This window comes from Miniopterus natalensis, chromosome 11, assembly GCF_054644295.1.
Source record: "Miniopterus natalensis isolate mMinNat1 chromosome 11, mMinNat1.hap1, whole genome shotgun sequence".
Taxonomy (NCBI): domain Eukaryota; kingdom Metazoa; phylum Chordata; class Mammalia; order Chiroptera; family Miniopteridae; genus Miniopterus; species Miniopterus natalensis.
In genome coordinates this window covers 42056496-42070115 of record NC_142091.1, presented here as the reverse complement: position 1 = coordinate 42070115, position 13620 = coordinate 42056496, and the positions used below count along the sequence as shown (strand labels likewise).

General features: G+C 40.0%; 1 protein-coding gene across 1 annotated transcript; it reads left to right on the top strand.

Moving 5' to 3' along the window:
- The first annotated feature begins 11922 nt into the window (after positions 1-11922).
- On the top strand, positions 11923-12919 carry OR52B2 (olfactory receptor family 52 subfamily B member 2). The gene has a single exon (XM_016217268.1). The coding sequence runs from the start codon at positions 11923-11925 to the stop codon at positions 12889-12891; it is 969 nt and encodes a 322-aa protein (XP_016072754.1). The 3' UTR covers positions 12892-12919.
- Positions 12920-13620: the final 701 nt, after the last annotated feature.

Sequence of the window (13620 nt, the reverse complement as noted above, 5' to 3'; positions counted from 1 at the left end):
GGTGACAGGGAGGAGGGAATGGCACTCAACCTGGAGAAGCAGCCATAAGAGGAAGAAGCACCTCTGGGGCTGGAGGAGTCAGGCTGAGCAGAACCGATTCCTCCAGAGCGGAGCCCACGGCAGAGGCTTATCACTGCTGAATGAACAAACAGAGGAAAAAAACAGCAGGAGACATGACCGGGGGAAAGTTCCCCTGCACAGTATGTTGGCATCTCCTTCTCGCCTAGACCGGTGCCTGTGGGGCCCTTTATGTGACTGTTCTACCTGCTTCCCTCAGGGCCCTTACCCCTCCCACCTGTGCCACATTAACTCTTCCCTGTCCTGACTTTGCTCAGTGCCGATAGGGAGGCAGAGAAGGGGCGACAAGGAGAGAGACTGACTTAGGGGAGTAGGAAGATCTGGGAAAGGGGAACACGTCCCCTGGGAGGTCTTTGCTGCAGGGAAGACCTTGCTTTATTCTTTAATAGCATCCCCTTCGTTGTAATTACTTGTCTATCTTTTCCCTGCTAGACTGAAAGAGTTAGAGGCAGTGCTTCCTATTAGCCCCAGCATCTCCACAGTGCTCACCACAATGCCTGGCAAGTAGTTGTCTATGAATAAACATCTATTGCTTTTAATTGTGGGGCAGAAGTGCTGACCCAAACAGCATTTGCTGACTAACAGGGGCTCCTACAGTTTCAGCAGCCTTAAGTGTCCATGGAGATGAGAAAGAAAGAATTAGTCGCCATCAACCACAAGTCCACTGAGTATGATTCGTTCTGTTATAACAAAACGTATCCTAAACATCATCACCCTATGCAAGATAATGCAATAAAGAACACAGGGCTTGGAGGAAAAATGGGAGGAGGGGAACAACATTCACAAACTTCATCAGTGACATGTTTAAAAAGGAGAGTAACCTAACAAAAATGGTAGCACATGTTAAATGATTAGAAAGTACATAAGTGCACCAGTAAATATGACATGTCACCTTGAAAAGACCTGGAGTTTTCCCTTTGGAAGTGAGTGTTGGAAGCAGCTTGTGAACTGTTTTTGCTAGTTGGTGCTTTTAAAGATGTTTTTAAAATTGATTTTTAGAGAGAGAGGAAGAGAGAGGGAGAGAAACTTTTTCTTTCTTTCTTTCTTTCTTTCTTTCTTTCTTTCTTTCTTTCTTTCTTTCTTTCTTTCTTTCTTTCTTTCTTTCTTTCTTTCTTTCTTTCTTTCTTTCTTTCTTTCTTTCTTTCTTTCTTTCTTTCTTTCTTTCTTTCTTTCTTCCTTCTTCTTCTTTCTTTCTTTCTTTCTTTCTTTCTTTCTTTCTTTCTTTCTTTCTTTCTTTCTTTCTTTCTTTCTTTCTTTCTTTCTTTCTCTCTTTCTCTCTTTCTCTCTTTCTCTCTTTCTCTCTTTCTCTCTTTCTCTCTTTCTTTCTCTCTCTCTCTCTCTCTCTCTCGCTCTCTCTCTCTCTCTCTCCCTCCCTCCCTCCCTCTCTCTCTCTCTCTCTCTCTCTCTCTCTTTTGTTTTTTTAAATCAGGGTATTTTTCCCATTGCTTTTCAGAGAGAGTAGGGGGAGTGGGGGGGGAGATCAATGTGAGAGAGACACATCAATTGGTTACCTCCCACACGTGCCCCAACTGGGGTCAGGGACTGAGCCTGCAACTGAGGTACATGCCCTTGATTGGAATCAAACCCAAAATCCTTCAGTCTAAGGGCCAACGCTCTAACCACTGAGCAAACCCAGCTCCGGCCATAGTATTTTCTTTTAATCTCTTGCATTTCTGTGGTATCAGTTGTCACTTCTCTTTCATTTCTGATTTTATTTATTTGGCTCCTCTCTTTTTTCCCCCTGATGAGTCTAGTTACAGTTTTATCAACTTTGTTTATCTTTTCAAAGAACCAGCTTGAAGAGGAATTTTTTTGACTAAGTCACTCTGATCAATATTGACTGGGGAGACCAGTGCTGAGATGATCTTCCAAAGACTTTCCTTGCAGAAGATGAGTAGTTTCCTCTAAAGGTTCTGTAGCATTTAGAAGGGACTTCTGAATTGACTACCTTTTAGAAGGTGGGGCCACCTTTCAAGAAATTAATTCCAGGAAATTCTTTTCTGAGATAACAGGTAGAGCTTTTATCTTCTCCCATTATTACCCCCCTTCCTCCAAGCTTATATTACATGGATGACTCTTATAACCAGGAAAAGTACTAATGTCATTCACAGAATCCAGAAAATATTATTAAGAACTCATTATATGCCAAGCACAGTATTCTGAATGGGGAAACAGCCTTTCTTACCATTAAATTTAAACAGCAACTAAGGGCCAGGTCCTTGAGTTTGTGTATCTGTCTCCTCTCTCCCCCACACTGGAGTATATCCTATTTTCTATCCCATAGTCTTAGAACATTGCAGCAGCCTGTAACTGATACCCTTGACTCTAATATACCTCTGTAATTTTTGTCATTTTATTTGAGAAATGGCTAATATATATACACAAAGAATAAGAACAAATGCACATGTATCAACACATCCAGAACTGACAGTTATTAACGTTTTGTCCCATTTGTTTTACTTTCTTTTTAAAATAAAGGCAGTAAAAATTACAGATAAAATTCAGGTCTCTTTTATCTCCTATACTGTTCCATTTTCACCTGGAGATAATAATTATCATGACATTAGTGTATATTTCTAATTCAGTTTTTAATGTTTTTGCTAGTTGGTGCTTTTAAAGATTTTTTTAAATTGATTTTTAGAGAGAGAGGGAGAGAAAGAGAAACACTGATGTGAGAATGAAACATCGATTGGCTGCCTCCTGCATCCCCCTACTGGGGATGGGGCGGGAAACGGGGGCATATGCTCTGTGGGGAATGGAACCAGCAACCTTTTGATGCACAGGAGGGCGCCCAACCAACTGAGCCACACCAGCCAGGGTTAGTTGGTGCTTTTAAATATTTATATAAATTATTTCTTACTGTATACAGAAAATTGTTAAAGTTCTATTTAGGCAGAGACATAAATCTTTATCATCCCTTTAAATAGCCACATAGTTTTACAGCATGTGATAATGCCAAATCATATTTATTTACTTATTGATGGACTTAAAATTGTTTCTGTTTTTTTTGTTTTGTTTTGTTTTGTATACTTCTATTAGCATCTTTATACATGCCTTCATTTTCACATGTACGGAAGCTTCTCTAGAGTATACATCTAGAGAGGTGGAATTGTTAGGTCATAAAATGTACAAATTTTCACCGTTAGCAGATATTGTCAAACTGTTCTTCAAAATACTTGTTCCAGTTTGTATTTCTACTACCAGTTTATGACAGGTCCTGTTTTTTAACACCCTTGACAACATTTTATGTTATCAGACTGTTACATTTTTGTGAATCTGATTAGTAAGAAATATTAGCCCATCATTTTAATTTACATTTTTCATATAGTTATTGGTCATTTAGATTTCTTCTTCTATAAATTGTCCGATCATTTCTTTTGCTTGTTTTTCTGTTTAGTTGCTTTTTTCCCCCTCTTGTATTTTTTGTAGACTTTCTCTGTATATTCTATATTCTAATGCTTCCTGTTGGCAATATAATTATCCAGTCTATTAATTATCTTTTAATTTTGTTTATGATGTCATTTACCTTATAGGAAATTTGAATTTTAATAAAAAGCACATCTAAGCCATATGCTTTTTGTGTGTTATTTAATAAGTCTTTTCCTTCCCTGAGATTGTAAAAATATTATTATGTGTTTTCTTTTTATAGTGTATAGATTTTTTAACATTTTTTTTTAATCCCTTTGAAATTTATTTTTGTGTGTATGACATAAGGCTAGGTTCTAAATTTATTTATTTTTCTTCTAAGGACACTCAGTTATTTCAGCACTTTTCTTCACTGATATGCAATTATTATACACGAAGTTCCCATATGTAACAGTTGATGGTCTATGTAGCCTCGGCATGAACTATCTCTTGAGTCTAGATAATATGTTGTCACTTAATAAAGTTTCTCATTCTGATGTTAGCTTCTTGTGCTTAGTTTGTTGTCAGTGAACCTCTCAGCTTTCTTCTCTTCTTGGGGCCTCACCACAATTTCCTTGCATTTGCTTCACTTATGGTTCTAAAACATAAACTTCAAAATTTTTGTAATATAAATCATGTACTCTTGTAGAAAATATTAGAATGTAGAAACAAGGGGAAAATAAACAACACTCCTGATATCACCTCGTAGAGAGCCTACTCATTGTTAACATTTTGGTATCCATATTTCCACCTTTTTTTTTTTTTTTTTTTTAATATATCTTTATTGACTTCAGAGAGAGGACAGGAGAGGAAGAGAGAGAGAGAAACCTCAATGATGAGAGAGTCATTGATCCAGCCCACAACCTGGGCATGTGCCCTGACCGGGAATCGAACCCCGATTGTCTGGATCCTAGGTCGATGCTCAACTGCTAAGCCACTCCTGGCCGGGCTCCACGTTTCTGCTATATGTCAGCTACTTAGAAAAAAGACCAAATTATAAACTCTGTTTTTTCAAGCATTTGTCCTAACTATATATGTATCTAAAATGATATATATTAGACCTCTGCCTTAATTTTTTTTTTTTTTTTTTTGCTGCTGGGGTTTGTTTTATGGCCCAGGATAAGGTCTGTCTTAGTAAATGTCTTTGGGTGCTTGGATATAAAAAGTATATTCTGCTGTTGTTGGGTGGAGTCTTCTAGATGTTAACCAGATCCTGTTGGTTGATGGTGTTGGTCAGTGCTTCTACATCCCTGTTGATATTCTCTTTAGTAGTTCTATCAGTTGCTTATCTAGAATTTCAGCCCCCAGGAGGCTGTTGAAGTCCTAAATTATAATCATGATTTGATTTGTCTATTTTTCCTTTCAGTTCTTTCGGTTTTTTTCCTCATGTGTTTTGAGGCTCTGTTCTTTGGGGTGTACATACTTAGGATCATTATATCTTCCTGGTGAATTCATCCTTTTATCAGTATGTAATGTGTCTCCTTGTTACTAGTAATTTTGTTTGCTTTGAAGTCTACTTTAGCTAATATTAATATAGCCACTTCTGCTTTTTTTGGATGAATGTTTGCATGATATATATTTTCCCCCACCCTTTTATTTTCAAACTACTTGTATTATTTGATTTTAGGTGAATTTCCTATAAACAGCATATAGTTGGGTTATTATTATTATTATCTAATTTCTTTTAAAAAAATTAATGATATTTATTTACAAATTTTTTGAAGATCAAAGAAATATTAACCAGGACTCATACTTGGATTAAAGTAGACAGCAAAAATTAATCTCACAGATTAATTCCTTACTCTACAAAATAAGCAAAATTTGAATCATGATTTTTTTTTCTTTATAGCAGAACTTCCTTCAACCCCTCCTTATAACAATTAGAAGAGTTAAATCTCTTCTATTTTATTAGTAACAAAGTAATAAAATATTAAAAAAATATGTTAAATATCTTATTTTACATTTTTATTATTTAAAGTGATATACAAATCATTAAGATGAAAATAGTGATTTTAGGTATCTTTTAAATCAAATAAATATAATTTTTATAAGTAGTGTTGCTAAGTTAGAGTCCCATCTCAGAGGCCACATTTATTTTTATTTTTTGTTAATTCTCACCTGAGGATATTTTTTCCATTGCTCTTTTCAGAGAGAGTAGAAGGGAGGGAGGAGTGGGGGAGAGAGAGAAACATCGACATGAGAGAGACACATTGACTGGTTGCCTCCCTCATGCACCCTGACCTGGAGGCAGGGAGTGAACCCACAACTGAGGCAGTGTTCTTGCTGGGCAATCAAACCTGCAACCCTTTGGTGCACAGGCCCCAGAATCTCACCACTGAGTCACATCGGCCAGGGCCAGAGGCCATATTTTACAGTTTTTATGTACTATCCTGCACTGATATGTTGGAGGAAAGGGAGGAATATAGAAATTGCTCACTGCTCCAAAAAATTACCAGTTGGTTTACCCAGGGAAGCTCACTTCATTTTCAAGAAATTTCAGGTTCGTTTTTTTCATTTTTACTTTGAAATGTTAGGACTTGTTGCTTATTTAAGTCAGTCCCAGCTGGAGAACCATGTAAAAGTCTTTTAGTCACAGAGCCAAGTCAGCATGACTGTGTCACATAAATGTTGGGTATTCATTAAACACATAATGAAATTAAAACTCAAGTTATGTGACAGAGACCAGAGACCAATAAATCAACAATGTGACAGTTGGTATGAAGGAGACTGCCAGTTCACCAAAATCATTCTTTCCTTCTTCTTGGGCAACTGAACAGTAATCTCTGCTTTTTAATTGGTCTATTTAGACCACTTCCAGTTAAAGTAATTATTAATATGTCAGGGCTGAAGTCTACCATTTTATTTGTTTTCTGTTTCTTCTGTGTCTCATTCCTCACTTTCTGATTTCTTGCCTTTTTGTGGGTTATTTGAACATGTTTAGGATTCCTTCTTGATTTAATTATAGAGTTTTCTTTTAAATTGATTTCAGAGAGAGGAAGGGGGACAGAGAGAGAGAGAGAAACATCAATGATGAGAGAGAGTCCTGCACACCCTGTACTGGGGATCGAGCCTGCAACCCTGGCATGTGCCCTGGCCGGGAATCAAATCGTGACCTTCAAGTTCATGGGTCAATTATCAACCACTGAGCCACACCGGCTGGATTTTCAAATATATAGTTTTTATAGTTCTCTTTGAAGTTGCTCTATTAAAATATATACATGTAACTCATAGTCCAGTTTTACAAAAATGTGGAAACCTTGGTTCCATTTAGTTACCTTTACTCTTCTCACTTTTAAATATCATTATCTTGGTATCAGATAAGGTTATAATTTTTGTTTTAATCATTGCATGTGATATAAAAAACCATGAGAAGAATTTACCCATATTTCTGCTCCTTTCATTTCTCTTTCTTTCTGATGCTCCAAAAAAAAAATATTATTTTTTTTTGACAAATGCAGACAGCATGTAACTGACACTTCTTTCAAAACATAGAATATTTCCATCAAAGAAACTCCCTTCTGCTTCCTCCTACCCCAGAAGCAATCACTATTCTGATTTCTATCACCACAGGCTAGTTTTTGTCTGTTGTAGAACCTTATATAAGTAGAATCAGCCAGCTCAGCCAGCGTGGCTCAGTGGTTAAGCATCAGCCTAGGATCCAGGACACTGAGGTTTGATTTCCGGTCAGGACACATGCCCGGGTTGCAGGCTTGATCCCCGGGGGGAGGGAGGGGCGCAGTGCAGGAGGCAGCCAGTCAATGACTCTCTCATCATTGATGTTTCTGTCTCTCTCCCTCTCCCTTCTTCTCTCTGAAATCAATAAAAATATATTAAAAACAAAAAGAATCATCCAATATGTAGCCTTTTGTATCTGGCCTCTTTCATACACATAATAATCTTGAGTTTCATCTGTGTTGTTGCATGTTCTAGTAGTTTGTTTAATTGCTGAATAGTATTCCATTGGATGAATATATCCTATTTTATTTATCCATTTTTCTTTTATTGGACATTTGGGTTGTTTCCAGTTTTTGGCTACTATGAATTAAACTGCTGTAATGTAAACTAATAGTGGAATTTCTGGGTTAATGTTCCTTTTTTTTTGGCCTTATTGGGTTCCTAACAACATTTTTGCTCCAAAGGTTACAAGATGAGTGGGGAAGAGTCACTCTCCTTCCAATGGTGCTAGAGCACTTTAATTAAGTGATCACACAAAGTGTAATTTGTTTTTAATAGTGTAAACAGTTTAACCAGCCATTCATTTACTCTGTCCCTTTTTTGTTCTTGAATTTACCTTGAGTGACTGAGCTGCAGGTTTGCTTCAAAATGATCCCCCTCATCTCCCTGAGTCACAGTCCCAGACTGAACGTGAACACTTTGATATACTCACCTGCGGGCTTTTGTCTTCCCTCCTTACCAGCTACCTAGTCTCTCTAACCCTCTGTTTTCTCATCTGCCAAATGAAAAGATTAATAGAATCTTACCTCATTCGGGTGTTCTGAGAAATAAATTGAACAATTTATGTTAAACCCTAGCACAGTGACAGGGACATAGTAAGGGCTCAACAAATGTTAGCTGTTATTATTTTGTTGGGAGGATTTCTGCCACTGCTCCTATGCCTTGTTTTCAAATGCATTTTGTCCGGAGCTACTAATTTCCCCTAGAGTTAGTGCTCCCTCTTGGCATCAGAGGAAGGGTTTTCATTTCTCCTTTTGGTTCATTGACCCAATGCTCAGTGATCCCAGGGGTGACCCTGGCACCTGCCTCCAGAAGAAGGAAGCATGTGACTTCTCTGTCTTTAAGTATAAGCACCCTGTGCGGGGCAGGAATAGTGACGCTCCTCATGCCATCATGGTCAGTCCAGTCTTCTTTCTTCTCGATCCGCTCCCCTCAGAACGAGCAAAGTTTTCAGCTCTCCTGCACCTCTTCCTCGGTCCTTCAGCTCATACTGTGATGTAGGTGAGTTGAAGGGCGTTGATGGTGTCAGGGGAAGGGCTTGGCAGGAGTGTGTGTGTGTGTGTGTGTGTATTTAGAAATCTATATAAAGGAAAAAGCTTAGAGCTGGGAGAGAGGAAGTGGATATGTGGGAGAAAGAGGATCAGTGAGACAGAGGATGAGGGAGGGATTGCAACATAACAGAGAACCGGGTGGGGGTATGGGCGCTGGGCGAGATGTCAGTGGGACTAGGAGGATGACACTGGTTAGAGATAGAAATGGGAATGCAGGGGGCGTCAGGAAAAGCACCAGGAAAGAGACTTTTTAATAAAATGTCTGAGCGCATTTTAAAGAGCAGTCCAAATCCGACTGTTCCAGGACAGGAGCTATCAGTGGGGGCTGTTCATGAAAATGGCTCAGGTTTTGATCACCACCTTGATGCAACAAACAAATCTAGTAAAATATTAATTGACCAGTCCCATGGTTCATTTGTTCAAATAGTTCCTATCTACCTACAGTGTGCCAGACTCTCTGCTTAGGGCTGTGAACTCCTCAGTCCCAAAGTGGGGACTCTTGAGGAAACTTTCTCTTGTTAATCTGAATTTCAGGTGTGTCTAAACTGGAAAAACCTTCCTCACACCATCTCCCGTCCTGCATACTGTAGAACAGGCACAGATATTGGGAAAGGAGAGGTTGTGCCTTGAAGCTGGGGTTCTCCATCATGTTTTGCCAACACATCATAAAACTATGCAGGTTATATTTACACGATATGCCACCATATGCTTACTCAAATTTTGACAAAATCCCAAAACCGTTTATAGGGGGTGAAACAAATGGGTAGGTGGGAATTTTTCTTGAGATGTTTATTAATAAACTATTAAGGGTGCATCAGTGAATTAAGGGTATCTCAGTGCCTCTGCAGTGTAGAGAAGACTGGTTTTAGATTATGAAAATATTTTACATGCTGGCTTTAAGTGCATGTGAGCAAGAGTAAGGTTATTAGAGGTATAAATTTGAATTAGCTTCAATTTATGAAAAGGGTAAACCATTTACAAATTTTGATACCTTATTTTTTGTTAGAAATAAATTTCATGTGAAACATCTCACAATGAATCCTTCTACATATTGTGGTGCAAACAGAGGCCACCCTTATGGTCAGCCCAGGGTAGGGGACAGGCTGTTTTATCCACTAGGGACATGGCTTCAGGGTGTGGAGCCTGCACATTTGTGGAACCTAAGAATGGTGCAAAACATGAGACCACAAGCACATGTACAAGAAAAAGGGCAAAATAAAAATAACACTTGTTGCCCAGCCGGGCGTGGCTCAGCGGTTGAGCATCGACCTAGGATCCAGACGATCGGAGTTCGATTCCCGGTCAGGGCACATGCCCGGGTTGCGGGCTGCAGCCGATCAATGGCTCTCTCATCATTGATGTTTCTCTCTCTCTCTCTCCCTCTCCTTTCCTCTCTCTGAAATCAATAAAGATATATTTAAAAAAAAAAGAATCTAAAAATAACACTTGTTTAGTTAAATGTCTAAATAATACAACTACACACACAAAAAATGTAACTGGCTCCACTCCCATGTAGTTATCTAACAATTTTATTTGATGTGGGTTGTGGGTATAATTTAATATGTTGTTTATAATGTCAAGAGAGTCTTTCAAAATTAACATTGTATAAAGACATAAAGGACCTTCCCCTAAAGAGGGAATGGACATAACCAAAAAATAGGGCTGGAACTCACAGGAGGAAAAGACACTCGGTAGAAAAAGGGAAAGAAGAAAATTGAAGAAGTGACTCCATTTCTCCTTAGCCTGGACTGAATCTCTTCCTGCCATCGGTGTCTTCACTACTGAGGTTATAAAACATCATTAGAATTGTAAGCAGAGCCAGAGTTGTTTTTATGAGGATTTATATTAGGTATCTTGCATTGAGAAGTGATATGTAAAAGGAAAATGAATTTGATTTCTGATGAAGTTTTGTTTATATAAATTTGGGGCCAAGGCTTTAGAATAGAGGCAGGACAATGCTACCCATGGCCCTTCTCCGTGCTTATCCCAGTAAAGCTCAGCCCCTCCTATAAATAGAAGATAAATGAATATTTAAAATATATTGTCTGGAAGAGTGCCAAATTATTAGCCCACCTGGGACCCTTACTTGTCTGAATCTGGCCCTGTCCCCTTTCCTGTATCTACCTGGAGACTCACTGCTCCCTTCCCACAGCCCATCATGCTCTGGACAAGTGCATCTGCATCGAGGCAGAAGGATGGGCTCATAATTGGGGCTTTCATTCCTTTGGATGCCTTCCTTCATGGGACCCTCTGAAAACCATTATCAGTAGGTCCATCTAGTATTTACCTGGTACCTTTATACCCCTGATTCTCTCCTATTCTCTCCATGGTCCCTTTTCTCCATGTTCCCTTCCAGATTCTTAATCACTCATTCTTTGCCTAGTCCTGGTAGCTGACAGATATTCTAGAGCTTCAGAAGCATGCAGATCTTACCTGAGTGGTGGGAAGAGCCAAGGCAGGAAGGTCTCTAGGATTAACCCTTCATAGCAGCAGGGAAACCTCAATCTTTTTGAGGGTTAAGGAACAAGTAGGCAGGGGAGGAGGGCTATGTTAATGGAACTAGAGCGGTGTGTATTGATTTCCTATATTCAGAATAGTTTTCCTGGTGGCTCTTAAGGAAAAGGAGATCTAAACACAACCTTTAAGGAACCATCTGGGGAAGAGCCTGAGAAGTTCACGAAGATCAGGCAATGGGTAAGGTCCTTCTCAATTTCAGTGGCTGCCCCACTCCTCACTGCCTTTAGAGCAGGTCTGAATCTGGATCAGTGTGGAGAAACATCCCTTAGGCTCCTTCTGGATTTCTACTTTGTGCTCCGCTTCCATGCGCAGGGAGCCACAAGTGACAACTTATTAGGCAAGTCTCATGTGAAATGTTCAAGGAAATAGCCGGATAAATTTAATGCGATTAAGTATAATCAAGTTAAAATACAGTTTGCCTAATAGGTCTCCAGGAAGGAGATGTATTGTTATGGACACAGGCCATTACAAAGTGGTTTGTCTTAAGGAAGTATTTTAAGGTTAAAATTTGAATAAGCAGAAATGGAAGGGAAGGGAAATTCCTGTAAACACAGAAGGAGCAAAGTCTTAGAGGGAGGAAAAGGGCAGCATGGGTAATGGGGCAAATGCTGCTTGTGTGGAAATGGTAGAATGAGGTCAGAAAAGTAGGGTTGGGTCAAACTTTGGGGTGACTGGAGTCAGGTGAAGTATGGTTGATGCCGAAGTTCTACCTGCAAGTGAACACGAAGGGCCAGAGGTTATTCCTACACCCAAGTGAGCGTTCTCTGGAAGGACTTTCCCCTGGAGAATCTCACAATTTAGAAATCCCTGCTGCCTTTGTGTTCTCAGCACACACTCAGAGATGCTTTCTGTTCCTGTCATTTTCAGCAGATTCATCAACTTCTAAGTCATTATAGAGGGGATCCTAAAGTTCGTCATGACCCACATCAACCTTACCATCTCCCACCCAGCAGTTTTCGTCCTACTTGGCATCCCTGGGTTGGAGGCGTATCACCATTGGCTGTCCATACCCCTCTGCCTCATGTATATCACTGCGGTCCTGGGGAACAGCATCCTGATAACGGTCATCATCAAGAGTGTTAACCTGCATGAGCCCATGTACTTTTTCCTTTCCATGCTGGCCGTCACAGACATCCTGCTGTCCACCACCACTGTACCCAAGGCCCTAGCCATCTTTTGGCTCCATGACCATGACATTGCCTTTGATGCCTGTGTCACCCAAGTTTTCTTTGTCCATGTGATGTTTGTGGGGGAGTCAGCCATCCTATTAGCTATGGCCTTTGACCGCTTTGTGGCCATCTGTGCTCCTCTGCATTATTCAACAGTGCTAACATGGCCTGTTGTGGGAAGAATCACTCTGGTCATTGTCACCCGAAGCTTCTGTATCATCTTCCCAGTGATTTTCTTGCTGAAGCGGCTGCCCTTCTGCCGGGCCAACATCATCCCCCATTCCTACTGTGAGCATATTGGAGTAGCCCGCTTAGCCTGTGCCGACATCACCGTTAATATCTGGTATGGCTTCTCAGTGCCCATTGTCATGGTCATCTTGGATGTAATCCTCATCACTGTGTCTTACTCACTGATCCTCCGAGCAGTGTTTCGTTTACCCTCCCAGGAGGCCCGGCACAAGGCTCTCAGCACTTGTGGCTCCCATCTCTGTGTCATCCTCATGTTTTATGTTCCATCCTTCTTTACCTTACTGACCCACCGCTTTGGACATAACATTCCTCGACATGTGCATATCCTGCTGGCCAATCTTTATGTGGTGGTACCACCAATGCTCAACCCCATTGTCTATGGTGTGAAGACTAAGCAGATCCGGGAGGCTGTAGCCCACCGACTCTCTGACCTCAAGGCTTGTTGCTGTGCTTCCCCTCTGGGCTGATGGCTCCCCATGAATCCCTACTCCTGGCTTCACCAAGGAGACTATGTGTGAAATATATAGATTTCCCGAGCTGAGAGGGTTTTTCCTTCTCTTCCCCATTCTCTTCCCACTTCTTCATCCTATTTCTCCTCCATTTCTCTTTTTTTCCTCTCTTCTGGCTCTTTCTCTGCCCCCTTCTCCTATTCTTTGTTTTCCTCTTCTCTTCTTGTATTCCTCCCCCACAACCCACAAATAACAACTAAGTGTTCATGCCTCCGATAGGAACATTTGGTATCCTCAGTAGACCAGATGTACTCCAGAAACACAGGGAGATGAATAGCACATAAAGTAAGTTATGCACAAATGGGTAAAAATAATTTTATATTCAATATCTGAAGGGGTTCCAGTTTTTATCCCCAAATGTGCATTTATTATTTATATAGATTCAAGTAGCTCTCCACCTGCTTCTAACAGTGGAAGGTGTTTTTGAAAAATAGCCATGCGTGCATGCCATTTAGCCACCTGGAAAAGTCCGGTTATTTCTTCAAATTTCAGTTCAAGAATTACCTTCCCTGAGAAGTGCTTCCTAATTTTTTCTAGCCAATCCAAGACTCCTATCTTTGTATGTCTATTGCATCTTGTACAAATCTCCAAATATATGTAATGAATTATAATGGGTTGTTTATTTATTTGTATCCCCAGTGGACTATAAACTCTTTGAAACCCGAATAGTGTGTGTCATTCATATTT

What these genes read in the sequence shown, in the direction of transcription:
- OR52B2 (XM_016217268.1), top strand. Translation starts at nt 11,923, where the DNA reads ATGACCCACATCAACCTTACCATCTCCCACCCAGCAGTTTTCGTCCTA.